The 25,356-nt window shown below is 39.9% G+C and overlaps 1 protein-coding gene across 1 annotated transcript; it reads right to left on the bottom strand.

Annotated features, from left to right (window-relative positions):
* Positions 1-7,959: 7,959 nt before the first annotated feature.
* On the bottom strand, positions 7,960-23,382 carry LOC137276745 (sorting nexin-19-like). The gene is made up of 9 exons (XM_067808383.1): positions 21,335-23,382; positions 19,931-20,060; positions 18,720-18,817; positions 18,324-18,449; positions 11,434-11,613; positions 10,478-10,679; positions 9,550-9,694; positions 8,998-9,182; positions 7,960-8,189 (listed from the first exon to the last, which is right to left on the bottom strand). Exons 1-9 carry the CDS (start codon positions 23,234-23,236, stop codon positions 8,011-8,013), a joined length of 3,147 nt encoding a protein of 1,048 aa, XP_067664484.1. The 5' UTR covers positions 23,237-23,382; the 3' UTR covers positions 7,960-8,010.
* Between the last annotated feature and the right edge of the window lie 1,974 nt (positions 23,383-25,356).

Genomic DNA, 25,356 nt, shown 5'->3' with positions numbered 1-25,356 from the left:
TGTAATTCCTACTGTTAATATTCACAAGGACTACATTTGAATGTTTTGTCAAAATTTATTTATTGGAATTTTTTCGTAGCCATTGCTAGATATGGTGGATGACACAAGAAAAACAGATTTAGAGTTATCTCCCTTCCATTGATTTGCATTCGTAAAACATCAGTAATTTCAGTGCATCATGCGTAATGCAATGTTACTCAAGATAACCACCACTAAGTACCGAATGAGTTGCTATTGGCAGTGGGGTGTATTGCAATACACCTCGCTAGTACACGGGGTGCATTGAAAATAACAGAAGAGAGCTCAGCCAATCAGAAAGCGACATGTATGTGTGAGGTAAGATAAGTAATTATGTTTATAAACATAGCTTTGCTTAATTCACAGTGTCTACATGGAACAAACACTATGTCAAGAGTGTGTCTGTAAATATTGTTTTACCCAATATTAGGGCAAGGGACATGGGAATAGGCTTCATGTGAGCCATGAACCCAGGAATTAGGTGTGACAAGTAAACACGTTAACTGCCTGGCTATTCCACCATCTCCAAACAGCTATTGTGATCTAACTGAGGGTGACACTTTAGGAACCACTGTATGTTTAGAATGGGGAAAATATAACAATAATAATATTCATTTTTCTAAATCAGGACTGCTGAGTTCAAATACAGGTTAGGCTACTTGAAAATTGGGACCAGTCCAAAGAATGAATGGAATGAAAATATGACGATGCACATCTGATTCCATTCTCTATTATATAAATCTGAATCAAAGTTGTTCAGTAATGGCACAAAAATGGAGACTACCATTTTGTAGAAGCAATACTGGTATGTATAATTTTTACTTCCCTCCTTGGTAGAATGTATCAATCAGTGACAGTGTGACAAGGTAGTATCTGAAGCTCTGTTTAAATTTGAATGAAGAATATAAACAAATCTACAGAAATCTGATATGGTCAATTGTCAACTAAATTCAACATCTGTATTCTTAAAAAATTAAAAGAAGCATCCAAGGTACATACTTCTAAAACATCACTTCACGATGAACAAGAAGTCAAAATTACTTTTGTGTTTGAGTATATATTGCACATCATCATGAAGACTCACTAATGATAGGTGTCCTCACAGGTACAATGAGGCCAATGTCCTGTTGCACAAGATGATCTGAGCTCTACAATGAACTCAAATAATTAACAGCCTTGCAATCTAAGAGATTATCACTTTGTGCAAGGGGCCTGAATCAGGTGATACATTTACTGATGACAACAAAATGATTCAATGAAACATAATCATGGCAACACAACATGAAAGCTAGTTATACATTATTGTACTTTGTATTCCATCACAGCACTAATTAATTACATAGGAACAGTTTCATTGTTTGTAAACATCATATCTAACAGGGTGTGAATATAATACATATATCTGGTTGAAAATCTTAAAATCTGGAAAGTTTTGTATTATTGTATTATTGGCAGTGAGTGAGTGAGTTTAGTTTTATGCCGCTTTTAGCAATACTCCAGAAATATCGTTGGTGGCACAGGAAATGGGCTTCACCCATTGTATCCATGTGGGGAATTGAACCTGGGTTTCAAGCAAAAGCTTTAACCCCTAGGCTTCACTAACACCCCTTACTGGCAGTGGGTCATAATATTGAAAGTTTTGTGAAATCAAACTGCTTATGCACAATATACTAGATGAATATGCAGCCGTTTGATGAAACGATAACTCAACATCAAATTTTCAGAACTGCAGGTCAGTACTGCTGTAGCTGACAAGGAAGGCCGGAAGGTGGAGTTTGTTACATTTGGCTAGGATATGTCAGGGACCCATTTCACAAAGCGATTGTAACTTTCATACTCTAACATAGACTTATGAGTGTCGTAGCATTACGATAGCTGTGTGTACAGGTCCCCTGGACAACTCGGTGTTATGTGGGACGGACAAGATGTGACAAGTTAGTCAACTTTCCTGACCTGGAGTGACAAGGTTCAGAAACGTAATATGGGAATATATATTTAATTATGGACTGGCTTATTGACAGTTTATGAAATAAAGCCTGTCCGATCACCTGAGATGGGCTAAATTTCTGACGGATGGTCTAAATTTACTCGTAGCTAGCAGGAGTGGTAAAAATTTTAGATAACATGTGCTCTACATCAGAGTAGATACACCACATCTTAAAATAATATTTTTTTAAACTGAGCATTACATTTTGACTTGAAAATTAGCTCAAAGCACTGAGTTGACAAATATTATCACTTATAAGATATCACCTATTGATGGACTGAGTAAATACATGTCTCAGGTTCATTAAATTATTCATTGTAACTAAAAATTTCATCATTTTCTCTAGATTGTCTGGTCTGGTTAAATCCATTTAGGGCTGGTAACATTTTGAAGTTACATATTGATATTTGAAGTGACTAAAACATATACATCACCTTACATTTTAAGTTTGTAGTTGTTCAGCTGAGATACCCTCATCATGAACCTGCCATTTTGGCAGTATATTCCTGCATGCAAAACTTTCCAGACTTACATTACAGTGAATCTTCAGGTACAACATATAATATAAACTGATACCTAACATTTGTGAGATTTGAATGATATGCAGTCAATTGCCACACAAGTAAATACCCCTGCATGGTGTTACTGATCATCAATACAAATGTTGCCATTGACTTTAAATATCAAGAGTGATGACCCACAAAGATGGCCTCTTCATCTAATGCGCATGTTGTCACAGTTACACAAGTGATTCATTGAAACAACTGAGCTGATTTGTAACAATATAGATTTGAATCCTCGAACGTACCTGCAGTTGTCAAATTTCTTAAACGTCCAATTTTGTAATTATGAAACTGTAGCTCACCTGGATAAGAAGTCATTATGGATCCTGACAACAAAATTTGCAAACACAATATTCTATGATCTGCTAATATTGAGAATGCAAGACTTCACAAATGTGAACTAATACACAGATGAAATAAGCTATTATTTGTCTGTTAGCTGTTTAATGCTAACACATGACCACCCAATGAACTTAATCACCTTCTTGACAAACATGGGTTGCTGAAGACAAGTCCCAACCAGGATCTAATCAAATATCAATTGACAATATAGAGTAATGATCTTGCAATTACAAAACAGATAAATTTACACTTTCAACTGGGGAGAAGGATTTTAACAACCCCTATAATGGTGATAAACATTGAAACTAGCAGGAACCAAGTTTCAGCTTCATTGTCAAGTGTTCCTGTGGAGATGATATTCTCAGACTCCAATAACAATAGACAAGCAGGGGATGGTGCTACCTTGCTCTTCTTGAGTAAGGTATGTAAAAAATGCATTTTGGTCTATACATCAATATTGTCATGTCACTATTTTGGAGTATCCACGAAGTAAGAGAATATATTTCCTATTAAATAGACAAGAAAATAGCTTTTTAAATCTCCGCATCTTCATATATCACTACGATATATTTTAAGGATAACATTGCAACAATTCATTTCAAATCAACTAAATACAAAGTCACTATTAGCCCATGGACAACCTTAGAAGTGGCCATTTCCTAGAGAATCAAAGTGTTTATAAAAATAATCTAAAATTATAGCTTAATTTCCAACTCTATTAAAGTCCCAATACAGTGGAATGTTACTTTCTGTTCCTAAGCTAAATCTAAATAAACTAAAACCACTCTAAAACTTTCAAATAAACATGACGATGTGTCATACCTGGTAAAGTCACAGGCAATTTTCATTAAAACAATCCTTGTACAACTATTACAAAAAATCAAAATATGCTAAAAATACATACAAAATATAGAACTCTAAAACTGTGAAAATTGGACCCTAGAAACCTAGCACAGAAAACAAGCAGAAGCTAACAAACAGTGAAACCTTTGTAACTGTCACTTCAAATTCTTATATCAAAATGACTTCTTAATCCCAGAAGAATACTAAATCAGTATTTCACTCTTAATAACGTCTGATTTTATGTGCGAGTGATTCTAGTTTTACCTATTTAGCGTATGAAAAGGTTTAAATATTTTGGGAAACTGAACCCATTCCATAGGCCAAACAACTGAACACTTTACCCATTAAGCTACCCCAACTTCCAAATTGTTTTTCCCCTGTGAACTCGGACTTGTTAAACTGCTTTGCTTCACAAAGAGTTTTTTCATTCTGTCAGATCTATATATGTGACATATTTGAAGAATTTCACGTAATAAATGTACCTTGATATTTTGATATGTTTAATTGCTGTTGGTTAACCTGGCAAGGTGATAGTAAATATTTCTTGTTATTTGATTCATATCTCATTTCATGCCTTTTTCTCTGGTTATCTAATCTTGAAACGTTTTCTGATGGTTCTAAACAGTTTACATTCAACATTTCGTGATTTCACATTCACATGTTTTATAAAAGTTAAGCAACAAATAATGCCTATCAAAATTGTAAAATAGAGCTGTGAAACCAATTTTCTGTGGTTCTCTTCAACCTGAAATTCTATGATTTTGAGATGAACAAGATGGCATCTTATGCTTCAGAGATAACACAACCTGCACTCTGAACAGGACAAATTCAAATAAATATTCATCATGACAATCGTTTTAAACTAATACTTTTCACCAAGCCAAATGGCACATTTCAATATTGAAGATAGAGAAAGACTAGCTTTTATTCACAGAACAGTCTGAAATAATGTGTCCCCCAATCCCATAAAGAACATTCACAACCAGTCAAATTGCAGAGTTAAAAAGGCTTCACTGTATGAAGAATACTGATGCTACATTTGAAAGAGTACAAACTCCTGAATACTGTCTGATATGTAACCATGAAAACTGGAACAACTTATCTGACCGTAAACATAATACCTCTATGAGATGAACACTGCAGTTCTGCATCTACAATGTGTAACCAAATGAGACAAATCTTGTTTTAAAAAACTAAGAGTCTATTTATATTTTTGGCATATTTAACATACTCTGCAAGGCACAAAAGTGAAAACTAAAACTGAAGCCAGACCAAATATATGTCTTGCTTTATGGATCCGCTTGTCATATTTTTTACAAAAATAGGAAAAAAAACCCCAATTTCCCCACTCAAAAGATAAAATTTGAATGCTTTTATTGGCCAAAAAAGTAAACTTATTGATACAAGAAATTTATTTAAGAGTACACTTCATAGATTGCCAGAAATAAAATACTCTTGGTTTTTGAAAGGAATATTACTTTCACTAGTTTTTTATTTTTTCCCTCCTGTCTTCAGGTTTTCTGAAGGCAAAAATCTGTAAAACAAGAAATAAAACTGGCCTGGCCTGATCTTTTTCACTACCCCAGAAGAATGTGATAAAGGATTTGTATTAAAAATATTTCTGGGCTGAAACAAAAATATTTTTTTTTCTCAGTTTTAACTCACTAGTCAGTACGATGTGACTAATAACAAGGATGAATTCACAAAATCCACACAGAAGTTACACATGAATAAAACCAGACACATATACTCTCACGTTTCAAGACAATCACAACATATCACAATAATTCTGTGTTTTTTACACTTGACGACGAGCAACATGTAACATAATCATAATATTCAGATGCTAATGACAATCTGCCCAAATTGTTCATTTTGTGGTTTATAAGTCATCACAACTGCAGCAGCAGTAACAGATTGAGGGAGTTATATTTTGGGACACCAGAGTCAGTACTGTTTCATGTCACAGAAATGATACAGACACATACCAACTGGGCCCATTGTTTTATCTTTTTCTCATATACCAGGAAATTCTGGAGACTTACAGCAAATATACTTAAGTGTATTTTAAAAAAAATTTAAAACAAACCCAAACGCCAATCTGATATCCTTCGCTACATCACTGACCACATCAAACAATCAGTTCTTATTTACTACAAACACAAGTGGGTATTTTTTCCACAAAACAAACCACGAACCCCTCCATCACCCCAACCCTACCCTAGAAATCACATGGACCCTCCCTTACTGTTATTTCTTATAAACATTGCAGATTCTGAAGATGTGTGTGATAAATAACAAGATGAAGATAATCTCAAAATCTGCAAGTGATGATGACCAAATAAGATATGTGCGTAGATAAGCACTACTATACAGGATTGTTGAGTGTGAAGTTAAAACAATGCTTCCATTCACAATAAAAGTTTCCTTTCAGTCAGTCAAATGTGTAGTCATATCTATATAGCATATAGCATTTGTACAAGCATAAATAATTGTGACATTTGTCACAAAATATTGCCTCAGCCCATATATTCTGAAACATCTCAATGCATTCTCAGTTTTCATGACTTTTTGTTTCACCAAAACTAAAGCTTAAAGTCACTGACACAAGATTATTGATTTGACTTCTTGCAAGTTGATAAAATACATCAAATATTTACAAACTTAACTCTGTAACATAATTTACCATTAAAAATCAAGACACATCTTTACAGATTTACTTCCTTTTCATAAATCTCAAATTTGAGGACTTTACATGAAATAAATATATGTATTATGATTGTAATTTAGGTTTACAAGGTGTCTGTCACAATTATGTTTAATGTATATTTGATTCGATATCCATGAAGATTGTATAAGGAGACAAGCATACTCCTCAATATGAACAGTAATAACATGCCACCTAAGGGACCATTCATAATTTAAGTCCAGGACGTTGGGGTGTGATGATGTATTTTAATGGAGATGCATGTACAATGTGATTGACTCCTCCCTTGAAAAACAACCCACCATCATGTCATGTACAAAAACAAAGGAACCTTTCCCATATTTTTTTTTATTTTCTGCACATTGTTTTGCACAAATTTGATGACACTCATCTACCTTCCCAGAACAAAAGAGACCATCTTCTCTCTCCTCAATTCATCATCAATACCCCTAGTTATAAATTAGGTACGGACCCTAATATCTAGTAAAACAGTAATGGGGACTAGATTTTCTGAAGACGTATCCTCCCTTTGGATCAACAAGTTCATCTTTAGGGATGCAGTACACGCATATACAAACACTCTCAACAGAAATGCCATTATGAATAATGCTGTTTGTTTCCCTCAGGAGAAATTACTTGTAAATGAGGATTAGTGAGGGAAGGAAAAAACTGACATTAGATTCTGGATAATATTGGGTTGTAGGATTCCAACTGCAAAAATCGATCAAATCAAACCAAAATGAGGTCTGTTGAAAAGGAACAGCTAGCACTGAATCACAAAAAGATAAACATTATCAAGCATTAAACATTTCATGACCTATGCATTCAAATATATATTCTCATGTGGCCTTTTAGACATTCATTGTTCAGAAAGCTACCAATGTTAATCTAAAGTGATTACATCAAGCACTGTCTCCATTTTCAATCTTCTGACCTTACAGTGTTGATAAGTATTAGCAATACAGTCATCACAGTAACAGCACATTTAAACACACACCACAATATTGCTACATACAGTAGCTCTTTACAATCCTTTCATACTATTTATCTAAAGCTTTCTCAGGCTTTGCATGAAGATGCAGTTGTTTACCATGTTTACCATGTGAAGACTGATATCTTGGAATGTGAACAGCATCTACAAAGGTATGAAGGGAAGAATGGCCATCTTTGAATATGTACGTGAGTACAACAGCCATCTTGGATTACATGTGGTCCTCTCAGTTAGTTGATATCACCAACAATTATCTCACAACATCAAATTTCATGTTCTTACTTGTGCAGTTTTAGGCAAATGTGAAACTGAAAGCTTGAACAACACAAAGCCTATTGATCAATGAGTGTTAAAATCTGTATTCTCACACTCAAGTATTCTAGCCTCGCTGTCATTCAAAATGCAGAAACTGCATGGGGAACTACTTTCTCACACAATGTGCACAACCTGTAAGATGGAACTACTTCCCACGACTGAGATTTTATATGTTTCTTGGTTGACAATTTCATTTTCTGATATATTTAAAGGTACTACATTTTGGCACTATTTATGTTAAATATTAACTGAATAATTTATCTTGCAGTTCCGATGTGGAGATTTCTGGAAACAGTTTCTCTGCTAGAATCTCCAGGAACATGTACAGCAGATGCCGATTGAGTTTCTCATACTGCAGGATGTCCATGATCTGATCAGCTGCATTGTCATAATCCTCCGATCCCGCCAAATGTTCAATGAAGTCTACAACATAACAACGATGGGAAATTAGAACTGATTCTTCATGGAAGGATGGCAAGACGCTTCCCATGAAAACGTAAATCAGTTATAGATAACACCTACTGAGAGTGCCATTAAACAGCAAACAGACAGACATAGATAATAGCTTCGTTATTGACTTTATACCACTTCTTTCCCTGTTATCAGGAGACTACTGAAAAAGTGCATGTTGAGTTTAAATATACAGACACTGATATCAATCCCACCCAAAACCCCTGTGGAAAAATGTACACATCCATTACACATACAACAGTAGTCAACCGATGATGGGAAGGAGGTAGCAATGAAGTGTTGGTAAAACCAACAAATAAGCACTGATATGTTTTTGACAAATCTAGAATTTGTAGAAAGCAATCAAATATGGAAATGAAACCCACTATGATAGGTTTCTGACTGCTGAAAGGATGCAGCTCTGTACAGCAAAACACTCAACGTCTTAAACAACTCCAGGCCATTCCAGGCTAAATATCAAACAGGCTGTCATACATAGATAGCTACTTTGGTAAACAAACTGACCACACCAGACAACATACTGCTTGAGAAGCCTTGAGCCCTCAACTAGTTTGTTAAGTGTGATCTTGTTACGTCATCATTTCCATCACAATGTCCAATGTGGCAATTTGCTTCAATAAGTTAAGACAATGATGAGTGATTCCTATATATAAGTAAAGAGAACTCTTTCTTGTTATTCCACATCATGGTTTTAGTTCATAGTGCATGCTGTGTAAGCACATGATAAGTGTACCAACATTCGACACATATCATCACTAACCTGGAAAGAAATCTTTCAGACATTGCTTGGCTTGTTTCCGTGTTGCCTCCTTCTCACTCTCCTGTTTAACTGGCTTGTCTTCAGTTGATAGCTTCCCTTCTGGCCATATCGCTTTACGCAAGAGCTGAGAGTAATACACCCAGCGTTCTGGTGATGTCAGGTAGCTGATCTGGTCAGACAGCCACCTGGCGGCAAAATGGGGAATTAAAAACATTTGTATTGTTCCCATGATACTGCAGTCTGCAGGTGCATTATTTAAATCATCACCTTGTTATTAAACAATACCACATAAAGTTTTAAAAAGCATATACAGAGCTCAGAGTGAGTGAGTGAGTTTTGCTTTACACTGCTTTTGGCAATATTCCAGCAATATCACAGTAGGGGACACCAGAAATGGGCTTCAAACATGTGGAATTCAACCACAGGTCTGAAGCATGACGACCCAACGCTTTAACCACTAGGCTGACACAGTATATACAGGAAGAATCATTCCTCAAGCCTCACAGATTTTTATGTTTGGTTAGTGACATATCCGATATCTGAAGACACTACCTGTCAAGTGCCTTTCCAATCACAATCCTTGTCACAAGAAGCACTCTTTCACGTGTCAGCCAGTGCTCATGACCTTGGATGGTCTGGAGAGCCAGGTCAAGGACAGCATTGGCAAGGGGAAGGTCAGGTATAACTTGACCCTTTCCTGAAAAGATAATCATATTTAGTAAACATGTCTGTGTAAACTGGTTGGTGCTGTGTTAATTGAAAGATGACAACAATTCAAGCCTTACTACGAACAAAATCATATAATATCTAAATGGGTTAGAATACTGAGAATATGAACGAATGAATAAATGAATAAATAAATGAGTAAATGAGTGAATGAATGAATGAATGAATGAATGAATGAATGAATGAATGAAACATTTCTAGTGTGTTAGAAAGCTGAGTTAACCCAATGAAGACATGTCCCTTGACTACAAAATTGTTCCCAATAAAACAGTAGAGACTGGTGCAAATGTGTCACAACAAAGGGTATGAATATACATTACAACATATATAATTCCTGACACTGTACTGTGCTGTTGTAGACAGCTGTATGTACTCCATGGTGTGTGGCAAATTGCTACTACTTGTTCGAATCTGTTTATTCAGTATTTCTGGCCTTAAGGCCTTCATTACAATTGTTGTGTTTACAAAAATTCTACAAGTACTCCTATTTGTTAATGTGCATGGTTAGTTCATGGACTGTTCATATCCCAAGAAATTGGGAAGTGTTTTACATTCACAAAGCACACAAGATTAAGTTATCAATCACATCCATCTTGTTAATAACCAAAATCAAAAAGGTTTGTCAAAAAGGCGACTCTAAAGCTTGTTTGTTCAATTTATATTTCTACTGATGATTGAATCAAATAATTCCCTTATTCTTTAAGTACTTAGCAATGAAAGTTGTGACTGACAGGAACTGACAGATGACCTTCACCTTCTTGAACCAATGCATCTGGTGCTTCAGAACCATCTCCCTGTATCCTTGGCAACTTGGCATGAATTTCCTCAAGCAGAGCCTTTTTCTCCTTCGTATCCATGCTTGTTGTCATGGTATTGCTCTCATCATCATCAGTACTTTTCTCAGAATTGTTGACATACTCATCAAGGGCCTGAAGCCACTGATTTGAGCCCGAGTCCTGCAAATGTAGAAACATGAATCATACACTGAATCATCGATGACTAGAGGTACTCAGGTTACAAGGACAATTTGAGACTGAGAGAAACAAAAAAGGCATGCACATGTTGTAAGCATTTCCCGCAGACTTCTAAAAAGGCAGGGCGACATAAATTCAAAAGGGCAGCCCTATTCCGAAAAGGGCATACAATGGCAGATTTCCAAGTATCATGATACGCTGTACATGCATATCATTCTTAAAGGCGTAAAAAGCACAGTTATTTCACTTGATTTGGACATAAAGTAAAAACGATGAAGAGTTATATTCAATTACTGTATTGTAAGATGGGCAGGGCATCAAATATAGGGCAGGGTAGTTGTAAGTTAATGTTAATGTACAACAGTTGCAACTATATTAGTGCTTAGAGAGCGTTGAAAATCTAGACCCAAGGAGCCAAATAAGAAAACGCTTTGGGGAAAAACTAGTTGTACACTTCAGAACTAAATATCTACTTTTTGATGACAATAATTGACTCAGAACAGGAAATCCTATAATCAACCGTCTCAGCATATCTCATGTTCATCAAGATGCAATGACAGCAGGAGGAGAACGATTCCGGCCATGTTTAACAAAGAAATGTAACTGTCTTGATATTCTTAGTTACTAATTCATATATTCCATACTCTGTTACTAACGTTTCCACCTCATTTTGACACATTAGTATTCATAAAAGGACCACGGAGACATCAAACAAAGGGAGACAACTGGTGCTGACCAAGTCTGGATCCTGCCAGGAATACTCCAACTCCTGTTTGTCTGTGTCCTCCATGACCTTACAGTCCTCTTGTCTCTCTACCGAACGGTCCCGTTTCGTTACTGCAGAGATGACATTCTGGGGAATGTCTGGAATTGACTTCAGTTTGTCAAATACCACAGACGCAGTCTTGACAAACATCTGCAAAGAGAGATGTATTTCTGTTTCAGTTTTGTTGGATGGTATGTTTGTTGGCAATATTCCAACCATACAGCGGCGGTCTGTAAATAATCTGGTCTGGACATGACAATCATGAATCAACTGATCAACAGCACAAGCATCAATCTACGCAATTCAGTTTCAATGACATATATTACCCATCAAACGTTTAGACTGACTTAAGGCAATAACTACATGTTATGTATATGCATGTTGTTACATTGAACATGAATTATTCCACTAATTTGGGGGAACCAACTGCAAACCTTATGCAGATGAATTGAAGACCATGCATCAAACTGCTGAAAAGCATATGCAAATATCGTTTTGTTAAGAATTTGCCAATCTTCAGTACGTTTCACCACATCATTTCACAACATTTCATGGGTAAACAGTACCTTTAAACAGTATCAAATATTTTGCAATGTCTGGTTTTGAACAATTGATTGAAGAAAGTGGCTACATTTACACTAGTGAGTCTAAACTTTTGATGGGTAGTATATGTCAACCAAGTCACTGAGTCTGACCACCCGATCCCGTTAGTCGCCTACAATGACAAACCTGGGTTACTGAAGACCATTTCTAACCCAGATATTAGCAGGTTTTCGGGGTAAATGGAATTTTTTGACATAATCATACATAAAGATGAAAAAGAATTATTAAAATCTAAATATTTTAGATATTTAAATACTTACCTTACCATAGGTCTTATGCATATTACCTCAAGCTTCGCTAGAAGAGATCAGACAGTCGTTGATTCGCCATTCCCTAGATGGCTACCTCATGTAATCTACGAATGTAGTCACGGAAGTGACATGATCTCCCCACTCGCGCAAGCGCGAACAATCCAAAAATCACTTTTACTGGCAACAGGAAGGTCCGAAGAGTCCAGAGTGGGGAGGAGCATCCAGCCTTGGGAGGGAGTCACCGCCCTATGGTAAGGTAAGTATTTAAATATCTAAAATATTTAGATTTTAATAAATTTTTAACTTACCTTACCATAGGTCTTATGCATATGGCTTCGACAGATGGATGGTGGTGTGGACTCCGGAGGACCATCCCTCAGCAACCAGTGCACATGCATTAGGAGAACCTGGGAGACCAATGCCAACAGTCACAGGACAAACCTGGAAGCAGGACAAAGAGTAACCCAAGGGAACTCCAAAGAAAAACCGACGCACCCTGAGGGTGAGGTTAATCTTAAGACTAACGGTAAGTAACAGTGTTATTACCTAATGGGCGGACGTCCGGGTAAGTTGCTGGGCAACCACCAACGGACTGAAAGACTGTAGTCCCTCCATGTCCTCAACTGCCAAGTCCCTCAGGTAGTGGGAAGCGAAGGCAGTAGACGACGACTTCCAAAAGCAGCCTTCCATAGTTTGTTTCACTGTGCAATTTCTATGGAGGGCCATGGTAGATGCCAACGCTCTGATCTCGTGTGGGTTGTCCGTCACTGGATGAGGTAGACGCTTGGCATCAAAAGCCGCCAGGATCGTAGATCGAAGCCATAAGGCGACTGTGTTCCTGTTCACCTCCCCTTGCAGGTAGTCGAAAGCGGGATGAACAGTCTTTTAGGGGAACGTCTCTTAGAAGCCAACTTTGGGATGTAACATCTGAGGGCTCTAACGAGACACAGCAGCTCCCCCTCCATGTCCTCAACTGCCAAGTCCCTCAGGTAGTTGGAAGCGAAGGCAGTAGACGACGACTTCCAAAAGCAGCCTTCCATAGTTTGTGGCACTGTGCATTTTCTATGGAGGGCCATGGTAGATGCCAACGCTCTGATCTCGTGTGGGTTGTCCGTCACTGGATGAGGTAGACGCTTGGCATCAAAAGCCGCCAGGATCGTAGATCGAAGCCATAAGGCGACTGTGTTCCTGTTCACCTCCCCTTTGCAGGTAGTCGAAAGTGGGATGAACAGTCTTTTAGGGGAACGTCTCTTAGAAGCCAACTTCCGGATGTAACATCTGAGGGCTCTAACGAGACACAGCAGCTCCTCCTCCAAGTCATGTTGTCCCAAGACTGCAGATGACAGAGGAATGGAGAACAGCCTGTCTGGCTGTCCAGGGAGCTGATTCTTGGCCACAAAATCTCACAGGAGACCCAAGTGGGCTGGTCCATGCCTCAACTGATCCAAGCGAACCTGCGTGACGTCCAGGGCATGAATTTCACTAGCTCTATCTGCGGTAGCTAACGCTAGAATGAAGACCGTCTTTTTTTTTTTTTTTTTTTTATGTGACAAATACACGAAGGAGGCTTCCTCTAAAGGCTTATACGGAGGTCCTCTAAGATGTTGTAGGACGATGTTGAGGTCCCAAACTGGAGGACGAAGCTTAACTTTCCGGTCCTCCAATTTGCAGGCCTTGAGTAGCGCAATAAGATCTCGTACCTTGGAAATCTGTTTATCTGCTTTAATCGAATAGAGTTCAAAGCCGACAGATAAGTCCCCAAGGTACTGCCTCTAAGATGCTTGCAGTTATGCAGGAACAGGAGGAAGTTCGCTAAATACTGTGGAGAAGCTGTCATAGGGTCTTGCGATCTTTGAGCGCAAAAACTCTCAAATGAGCGCCACTTGTCGTCATATAAGGACCTAGTGGACATTCGATGCGTACAAGCTAGGACGCTTGCCGCGCACGAGGAGTAGCCCTTAACTCTTATTGCCTTCTGCAGATGACCCAACTGTGAAGATGAAATCTCAGTGGGTCCGGATGCAGCTGCCGACTGTGCGGATGTCGAAGCAGACGTAACTAATCTGGGAGCTGGTATGACTCTCCGCTGGCGAGATGACGCAGGTCGGGGAACCATGGCCTGGCTGGCCACCAAGGTGCGACCAAAAGCAGTCGCAGGATCGTGTCGATCGCCCACGCCTGCAGGTCCATAAAGTGACTGAGTGGAAACCCTGTGCTCCAGGGTGATTAATTTCGTCACTTGAGATGAGTACCCCTTGGCCCTCAAGACTATCACAGATGGTCCAGGCGCAAAGATGAAACCGTGACGGATCCAGGTGCAGTGTCCAATTGTGAGGATGGTACAACAATTGGTCCCGCTCTGGAAGCCGATTATTTGAAACGTCTCTCGACACAACATATTCTCTGTTGGAGATAGACGTAGGGGGCGAGATAAGGCGTCTGCCATGAAGATGCAGGCTCCTGGTATGTGAGATACTTTTATTTGGAGGATCAGACTCGACCACGTCGAAGGGTAGAAACGACAAGTGTAGTAGAGGTCCAGGCCTCCTTGACCCTTGTTACCTAGAGGGCTACTATTGGGTTGACCGTATGGATCATCAGTAGCTTGTCTCTCGGTGTTGTCAACCAATAATAGACATGCATCACCGCTTTATCTTCAACTGGGTGATGTGAAGAGATAGAGCTCCACTCCCCCAGAATCCTGCTGCAACCTCCTTGACTAGATAGGCACTCAATCCTGGTAGAGACGTGTCAACCTAAAGATGGTTGTTGAATGACGGCTCTAATATGCAAGTTCCAAACATTGACCAGCGAGTCTACCACTGGTGTGGAGTCAAGACGTCCAATGTCGTAAACCTGTCTTGAAATCATGATCAAGAAAACGCTGTCATAGACGTAATAGTAGACGTCTACGTCTGATCATATCCTAAGGTGACGTGAGCAAATCGAGTAGACATTATCACTGACATAGTGATAACGGACAGAGTACAGCTTGCTTTTAACATCGCCTTGAACTTCGACACCCGAACCTGGGACGGCGATGTGATGAATCAAATCCCGCGGAGTTAGTTGAAGCTGACTTAACAGCCTGATAATGAAGTACAACTCTCTCAAGATAAGCTTGTATGCCATAAAAATGCGTCATTCTTCGACTTCAGAACAACCACGCTGTACATTATGAATGTGTTGACATTTCAAGAAGTCTACTTATAACTGGCCGTCTGTCCGATCAGAAACTGCCATACATCGCTGCACGCCTCCTGATAAGCAGCGTTGAGACTACTGTTAGAGGATTTCTATGCCGACTAGAGAAATCCAATGCCGCTGTAGACTGCTAGTCTAGAGTGTAAACGACATCTTTCCATTGTAAAATGACTGTAAGTCACTGCAGACAACTTCCTTACACTAGAATCATAACAACACATTCTGCGCAGGGCATTGTCCCTCGATGACCAATCAAATTGTAGATGTAACGACCCTGGGATCCTTTGCAGGGCGTTGTCTCTCGGGCACCAATCAAAATGTAGACGTGACGTCACCGGTGTAGCAGGTAACTGATCATCATGAAATCTTGTAAACGGTGATACCCTGCTAGCCTATAGGCTTGACCGTAACCATGTTGTTTGCGAGCACGTGTCCAAATGAGTAAAGCGCGCGAAAACCCTTCCGCCGCTTGAAACTGACGTAGACAAATTGTTTTTCAGATAGATGTGTTGGAATTTTCCCCGAAGATAAATGCCGTCCTCTCTTGTAATAAGAGGTGTAGTTAGGCGTGTCACTTTGTTGTTGTCTCGAAAAATCTTCGTGACGAAATGAGTAAAGCACGTGAAAGAAATCTTTCTCCGCTTGAAGTATATGTAGACAAATTGTAACGTAAGGATCTACGGGGATGCGACCAGTCCCTCCCACCTACCGGCGTAGGAATATCTGGTACGGTGATCGATCCTCGAGGCGTTGTCTTCAGACAAGTCCATCGCCGCCGCCGAGGTAGCTGACGCCAGCGCAGACAACGGCTTAAGCATCCGCTTGAGTTCAGTCTCAATGGCCACCTGCTTAGAATCCTGCACTCTATGAGAGAGCCGCGAGGAGCCCAATAACCACTACAGAGATACAACCAAGACAGCCACGCTGTCCGCGAAAACCAGGCTGTCTATCTTGTAATCTGACTTCCTCGACTTACACGCTTAGAAATTCGGATTAGTTGACAATTTCGCATAGACCGCATTGTAAGAGACGGAGTCGATGCATGAGCAGCAGATTCCTTGGACGGGATCCAAGGTGGTTCTGGTGACCGCAAACGCCGAGTTCTAGAGGAACGTCGAGGTGATATGGACTGGGAGAGCAAGTAACATCTTCACCTGGTAGTAAAGCGAGAGTCCACATTCAAAGGGCGTCGCGGGGACCGAGAACTCCGACAAAGACTACTGTGGAGGGTACAGGATCGCCGACTCCCAGGGAACCTGGAGCGCGATCTGCGCCGAGAGCTCTCTGCCTCCAAGCACCGAGCGCGCCCTTCATCCAACTGTCGTTGCAAAACCTCTTCCCTGGACAACGTATGCAACACCCTGGGTATACGGTAAGACGCAGGTGCTGGCGCTGGCACAGGGTCCGGCGTCGGCGCTGGTGTTGGGACAGGCGCTGACGTAGACATAGGCGCTGGCGTAGGCATAGGTACTGGCGCAGACATAGGCACTGGCGTAAGCGCTGGCGCAGGCACAGGCGCTGGCGTAAGCGCCGGCGTAGGCTTAGGCGCTGGCGCAGATATAGGTGCTGGCGTAAGCACAGGCGCTGGTGTCGGCATAGGCGCTGGTGTCGGCATAGGCGCTGGTGTCGGCATAGGTGCCGGAGTCGAGACAGACGCTGGCATCGCAGCAGCACCGGGCGTGAGGAGGGAGCGCAGGAACCTCTGGACCTCCGGATGAGACAAGCCTCCGGACGAAAACAGATCCACGATGGAATCCGAGCGAGGTGGTTCCGGGGACAAACGTACAGGCGTCATGGACGAACACCCCATCCCAGGCGTCGGCACAGGCGCTGAAGGCGGTTGTAAGTCAGGGTCGTCCGGCAGAGATCCCAACGACGACGCTGGAGACGACAACCTTCTCTTCCGCTGTGAAAAATGCTTCCTCTTAGCCGCAAAAGAAGCCTTGAAACCAGCAACCAACAACGCCTCGCAGTACTGGCAGCGTCCGTCAAAAGAGCAGGCCAGAGACGCACAATCCGGGCACCAAGGGTGGGGAAATTCGCCGATTCCTGCCCCTAGCAGACGGTGCTAAACTGGCGAGACATACACAGTTAAGTGCAACATACAAAACATAACAATGCGTTGAAACCAACGCTAGGCGGTAGAAAAAACACCCCTATACCAGAAATGCAGCACCAACGCACCCCCACTATAAAGTAGGCACGCCCGTAAGCTTGTGACAGCGAAGGGCAAACAACCAAAAAGGTTGCCTGCGTACATCGCAACGTGGCACGAAAAAACATATAAATGCAGTGAAACCTGGCAAAAATACTAATCGACATGGAAAACCACATGGAGGGAGAAAACCAGCAAGATATAATACCCCCACGGACGCCATGCCGCACTCACACACGACGCGGGCGAACCCACCCCGAAGTGAGAGAAAAAACAACACGAGGTAGCAAAGTAAGTGCAGGTAAAAGATAACTTACCTTAACACGCACACCTAAGGGATACAAACCATACCTACCCGTGAGGAAACAACTTTATTGAACCACAAAGTAGGTAAACTAAGCGAACCAAAAACGTCCGAACAGACGAACGCTAGAAGTAAAAGTGATTTTTGGATTGTTCGCGCTTGCGCAAGTGGGGAGATCACGTCACTTCCGTGACTACATTCGTAGATTACATGAGGTAGCCATCTAGGGAATGGCGAATCAACGACTGTCTGATCTCTTCTAGCGAAGCTTGAGGTAATATGCATAAGACCTATGGTAAGGTAAGTTAAAAATATGGAAAAATATTTAGATGAAGATGCTTACCTTATCCAGCCTAGGTACACTTATTTCGCGAGCCTTCTTGACAAATGCAATATGACCGTCCCCTTCATAAGCCAGAAACTCACGGAGCTCTGGACCATTGCAGACTGCCTCAATCTGGATCAGCGACTGGCAAAATTAGAAAAAATGTCAATGAGAATGAAAAATTCTTCACATAAGCAATGTGAGTCAACGTCGGTGCACATATCATGCTTATGTTGCATGTTAGGAAACTTATGAAGCCACTAAATGTTTGACTAAAATCAAAATGATAATTATATCAAAACAATGTGTCAACTAATGTGTTGATAGGACTGTCAACCAGACAAATGTCCTGAACTTGTTAGTCTATGAGAAAGTATTTAAGAGGTACATCAATAGTTGATCAATATCTGTTACCTTCAGGAACTTCTCGAGAAATACTCTTCGACTCTCCACATTATCCTTGTCCATATTCTTGAATGGCAGGGTGTTCCACCGACTTGGGCCCTTAGTGTCTGAATATCGTACATCAGGAAAATAAGAATATTAAAACAATATCATAGTAAACTCATTCAACTGAAAACTTTGTTTGTAATGTAAAGCTTGAACAGTAAACTGATAACTAATTCATTTGATTACACGATGCCATTTAGAAAGTGGTCAGATGTAACATATGTCATATTTGGGATTTCACTTTCTTAGTAAAGTACAAATTCTAGTACTTTTTTCGGTTGAGTCCCATCCGGGATTCGAACCCGCACCCTCAGAGTCAGGCACCTAATCGCCAGCACACAAAGTCTGGTGGCTGAGCGGGCATTTCACCTTTTTAACTCTTTTCACACGCACCTGATCATGACAATGATTGACAATTTAAAAACACAAACTTAACAGTCTAACTAAACTTATCCTCAGTACTTATCGTTACACTCCACTGCTGAGTCTAACAAAACCTTATGGGAGGTCGCGTCAGGTAACCTTTGAGATTAACCAATAAGAAAACAGTTTACCAAATCGCAAAAGTGGACATTCGCACATAGCTTTTGAACATTTTTTTTAATCTCGAAAAGGTTCGTACCCGAATGATTCCAAATGCTATTTAGCGTACACTTGCTTCCTGGTGATGCACATAGCGTACGTACAACCTTGACAATGGTGAGTAAACAGTCCCTGAAAATGGTGTTTTGGGCAATATTCAAGGATGGCATCTTGCGGAAATATTAGCTAATGGTAGCCATGTCAACAGAAACCCCAAAGCGTATATACTGCAGGTCAAATAATTATGTTATACGCAGATTTTGCTTGTGGAGAGATCTGTCAGTGACCTAATATATTGAAAGTCACTCCGATCTCTAAATAGCAGCAGTTGTCTGATTGGTTAATCTGTTTAGCCGTCTTGCGTTTGATTGGACGGTCATTGGTCGCTCAGAGGTTACCTGACGCGACCTTCTACTAGGTTTTGTTAGACTCAGCAGTGGAGAGTAACAAAATACACTGAGACTAAGTTTACTTAGACTGACAAACTTAATCACTTTAAGCATATTAATCAAGCTTTCAAATAAAATTCTATATTCTACAGTCTGAATGCTAGAAAAGAGTTCAAAATGGCATGTCACAATTGCTATGGTTACCTCTAAGCAGTTTCTTGTAGTTATCCTTGGCATCTAGTCTGGCCTGCAGATTAACAAACTCACGAAAGCGACGTTTTACAGCTCCACTCTTCATCACTGGAGGCCCGTCAGTAAAATACAGAGCATTGAACTGAAACAGTGCAATTAACTCTCACAAAGGACAATCAGTGAAAACTCTACCTGATGTGATACCAATTCACACGATTCGGCATCTCAGTCTAAGACCAGACTCATTTTGCTTCTTGCTTTATGGATTTTTTCCCCTAGAATACCTAAATGTAAGAGGGAAAATCACCAGTCAAAGCAAAACCCCACATAAAAGTGACTTCTATGTTTTTTCTTATAACTAGATCTGTAAACATGGTAAGGCAAGAAATAATACTGGTCTCACTAAATCAATGCACTCACTCAAAATACTGACTGATAAACAAATGATGATATCACTCCAAACTGTTGGTTTGTTTCCATTATTGACAAAAGAAAGACTGATATTTTTGCTTTGTTTGTTGTTTCATGCTGCGCTCAGCCATATGACTTGACATCGGAGATAGTGACAAACATATGATAATATGGAGGACATGCATAACCACGATAGCATATTTTTATCAGCTGGTGATCTTGGTGACATACATGACATGATCACAAGTGATACTTGTTTGCCATAATCATCATAATCATTGTTATTATTTTTTTATTCATGTAATATCGTACACAGCCTCATCACAATATTCTTATCTTTTTTATTATGACACACATTATACACACGCACTAAATAATCAATATCAGATGACAGTTGATACTGAAAGATAAAGCCGAAATGCCAAATGGTATCATTAGCATGATTAGCACACCGGTCATCTGACAAGTGATGATAAATAATAAATGAACTGTGCAGTGATAAATGTTGAAATTATTATGCTACTAATGATAATAGACATTACTCACCATGATATTGGATTGCACCAGATCACTCTGTGTAACTATCTTACACCCCTGGGATATGATACTAGGGTAAATAACTGATCATGCAGATCATTTGGAGAAACTAGTTGTGAATTTGAATCAGCTTGTGGTTGACTCTACAAGAACATCATGCCATGCCTTGTGAAAGTGTTAAACCTCAATTTTAAATACATGAAATGAATATGACTGCTAGCTAAACTATACCAAACAGCCAAAGAAAAACAACTTTCGAAAAAATGAAATCTCATAAACGTAAGTGTTCATATTTATGTCTTCTATTTAAAAACTTAAAGAAAAAATAGTGTTGCATTTCTTTTGCTGTTCAGTATATGATATAGTGGTCCCATGGCTATGGTAACCATGGAAACTGACAATATCAAAATCATGCCGACCATATATAAGGTAACATATGCAATATGTAGCCATGGCCGAGTGTCTCACCTCAATTGTGTAGAGAGTGTATTTTGAGGAGCTCCTGTATTCTTGGCGTTCTTCCGTTTCTGGAATACTCACATCCTGGAAAAGTAGTGAACTGTCCTCAGCCATTTCTTTGTCTGAGTCCAGGGTCAACATATTAATCCTCTTTTCACCATCCTCCTCCTGCACATAGAACTGTACAACTGCATCACCCCTCACTGGAACAGCTTCCTCAGAACACTCTACACCTATGTTTGAGAACGCCTCCTCTTTTCCCTGAATAACTGTATGATAAACTTCTCCATCATCAAATGTATCTCCTCTTGAGCGGTGACTTTCATCACCAGAGCCAGTAGAGTTTGAAGCAGTTGAATCATTCCTGGATTTTATTGATTCTTTCCTTCTGTTAAACAGACTGAAAAAGGAACTAGTTTTTTTCTTATTGTCATTTTTTGAAGAGGTGGGGGCTAGTTTTAAAGCATCATTCTGTACTGTTTCTGTGTCTACAACGTTTGATTCCTGAGAGGATTCAACATCTCGTACTGGAAGAGTTTGAGTTTCAATAGAAGTTTCATTTAACCTGGGAGAATCATCCGGTGGACAAACATCTTCTTTTCCTCTTTCATCATCTTTATCACAGTCAGATTTTTGTTCTATACAAGTCTTAAACTCATCTTTGTTCATGTCAACATTTTCAGCACCCGTTTTTTCTCTTTCATGCATATCACAACCAGCTTCTTCAAGCAATATCCGAGGAATGTTTTCTGAGATTATTACCTTCCTGTCTTTCTCACATTCATCCTCTGAAAGAATACTCTGATCTTTCACTTGAGCATTTCCAACATTATTTTCATTGATGTTATCATCACACAGCACTATTTCTTCCAATTTGATAGCACCCTCTGTACCTTTTTCCCTGCCAGGCTGAGTTTGTTCTGTGGAATGTGTTGTATCTGTGTCCGTCCTCTTGTTGTCAGAGTTTGTTTCTGTCTGGTCCTCATCTGATAGAAGGATAACCATGCTCTCATACAACCAGTCTGTAGATGTAAGCATGTCAATTGCTGACTTAAGTACATTACATGCTGTAATCTCAGTCATTATAACAAGAGGTGACCGACATGTGTGTATATAGGTGGGTAGAATATGTGTCAATAATAATTTTGACAAACTCCTCAAAAAATTCATTTCACTCTCATCATTTTTTAATGCTGGATGGAATTTGATTTTCTGTTCAAATGCTTCTTCCAGGGTCTCACATGTTTTTGCAGAAGTACTCATAGATCCCCTTCTTTGACTTAGATAAAATGATCTGGCCACTTGGAATGTTGACAGATGCTGAGTAAACAGTTCTAAGAGATCACTAGTGAGTCGCTGAGGGTTTATTTTTTGGCCTCGTTTAGTAAGACTGAAAGCAGCCATGTGTAAAATCTGCTGAGATTCCCTCAGAGTCTGAGCATCATGACTAAAGTCCTCATACCATGACTGAACAAAGTCTCTTATGACATATTTTACAAAAATACTGACTTCACCCTCTATAGTTTGACCTCTCAAAGTTGATACATCCTTTGCACGCCCAATGTCAACACCATAAGTAGGAGCCGTTCCTTTGGAGTCTTTGTAAGACGGTGATCTTTCTTTCACTTCTTTCTGGGGTGAACCCAATGAGAGAATACTTTGTTTCACTCTGTTAATCGTCTGCAAAGCTAACAAGAGTTTGTCAGAAGGAGCCGGGTTCTTCCGCTTCATGATGAGATGAAATAATTTCCATGTAAGCGGTAACGCAAGAAGATATGCCACAAATAATGACCAGAAATTTGATAGGGACGACACAAATACTAATCCAACGGCTATCACAAGCATTTTTTGAACAGTTGTCGTTCGACGCCAGCTGAATAGATCTGAGAAGATCCTCATATTTGACGCCATTGCATCCAAACTTCGTAAAATGTCCGAATCTCTGTGACGAGCGCTATCGTAGAGCCATTGTTGTAGGGCTATCTGTGAGATAACGCCTTGTTTGCATTCTTACAAATGCCTACAGCTTTCCCCGACATCCGCCATCTTGAACTAGCGCCGCAGCAATGATCATGTGAGCGTCACATGACTTTTTCGGTCACATGACATTCAAAGCGCGAACAAGACTTTTCAGATGTACCGATATATTCATTTATTATTAGTCAGTTATGGATGCAAGTCTATTTTTCTAATGGTATGGTTTTATTATGGTACCGTCGATAACATCATATTTGGTATTTTCTGTTGCTTTATTCCCTGTAAATAACACAAGAGAAAAACAAACCAGCACTATATACTACATAAGGGTTTGGCACATCCTTAGGGTTGGGGTTTGGAGTTAGGGTTAGGGCTTGGAGTTAGGATCTAGTACTACTATCTTCAGGAAGCGCTAATTAATCTGAAAAAGTGCGCCCAGTAAAGGAAGTATATGAGTTCTCCCCATTATCTGCGCACCTGTGACAAGGTGTCAGTTCGCCTCTCGAGATGCTATTGCTGTCTTGTTTCATTCCTTGATATGGACAAATATGTGTATCACGTGCCATGCCACGTGGTTACAATACACCACACGTCATCATTTCAACTGTTTACAACATCTGTTTTTTTTAAAAAATCAATAGCGATTATATGTTTTTGTAATGGGGTGTGTGGGGGTGGGGTGGGAGTGGATATGGTGAGAGAAAGGGAATTACACACTTCACCTTCCCGAAAGTTTCAACGGTCATTTAATGAACTTGTTTGAGATTAAGTTGATAGTATCAGGGATACTCTACATCCATATATGCTCCCTGATAGTATACACAAATACAAAATCTCTCGTGATGATCAGATTGATGTCAGTTGCCAACATTTAAAGAGGATGATGAAGAATAAGCGGATATGACACATTATGGTAATATGATAAATGAATACCATAATGAGTCCCCACAGCAACATGTGCATGTGCATCTTGTGCATGTGGAACGTATGCATCTGTACGAATTGGGTTCTGACATCCGGGTGGTTGACTGCATGTCAGTGTATTGATACAGCCTGGGAGAGCCACATTTAAGAAAAACAGAGCTGAGAATAGTGTGGCTGAACCGGCAATTGGCATGGTTGAGTGGCTGAGTGGGCTCTCCCGACAATGCAAATCCATGTTACCGTCAATAATGGATATCAAACCAGATGCCTCACGTAGGTACTCAAACACATTTTATGAATCATTTATGATTACACAACCAATAATTTCTTTGAAGCATTTTATCTTATGGGAGGGTCAAAGGAATTCAATGTTTTGTCCTGTTCTGATAACCGTTTGAGATAAAAGCTATATTGTTGCTTCAGTTGTTGTGTTTACATTCATGCTAAAAAACTGTAAACAATTTTTTAGAAGAATAGCCATTTAGTGGCCCAGATGGCCCAGTGGATTGTCTGGCCCAGACTCGATTATTTATAGACCACCGACATGAAACTTGGAATATTGCTGAGTGCGGCGTAAAACTAAACTCACTCACATTCTAGATTCACCGCGGGGCGTCTGTGGAAACATGGTTTTTTGCATTATTACGAACTTGATCATCCGCACTATCTTGTCAAATTATACATGGAAGCGGACATAAAATAATCAACATGACTTAGTGATTGCCACCCGAAATCGCGAAAAAAGAGTCACCTGAAATAAGATTTGATGGTTTGGTTGCTGTGTAACTCTGCAGCAATGTTCCAGCATGTGGCGGCGGTCTGTAAATAACAGAAAATCCAGTGACCAACAGCATGAGCATCGATCTACGCAACTGGGATACGATGACATGTGTCAACCAAGTCAGCGAGCCTGACCACCCGATCCCGTTAGTCACAAGCTTGGGGTGCTGAAGACGATTTACCCAAGTCTTGACGGGACACTCCAAAGTATTTTAATTGGAGTTTTCGATATTGAAAACTGGTGCAGTGTGTGTTAACGAATGGCAAATTAGCACGTTTACTATGTTTAAAAGTTTCATTAGAAAGTATCCATACAGCACTGGCTGTGGATGTACTGTTATCGAGTGTAC

This window comes from Haliotis asinina, chromosome 3 (genome assembly GCF_037392515.1).
Source record: "Haliotis asinina isolate JCU_RB_2024 chromosome 3, JCU_Hal_asi_v2, whole genome shotgun sequence".
Taxonomy (NCBI): Eukaryota; Metazoa; Mollusca; class Gastropoda; order Lepetellida; family Haliotidae; genus Haliotis; species Haliotis asinina.
This window is presented reverse-complemented; position numbering and strand designations above follow the sequence as displayed.

Bases quoted from the DNA above. Each gene is read 5' to 3' on its own strand.
- LOC137276745 (XM_067808383.1), bottom strand. From the start codon at position 23,236: ATGGCGTCAAATATGAGGATCTTCTCAGATCTATTCAGCTGGCGTCGA. The intron at 20,061-21,334 runs GTGAGACACTCG...GCACTGTTTCAG, and splicing joins ACACTCTCTACACAATTGAG to TTCAATGCTCTGTATTTTAC. The intron at 9,183-9,549 runs GTAGTGTCTTCA...TTTTGCCGCCAG, and splicing joins ATTGGAAAGGCACTTGACAG to GTGGCTGTCTGACCAGATCA.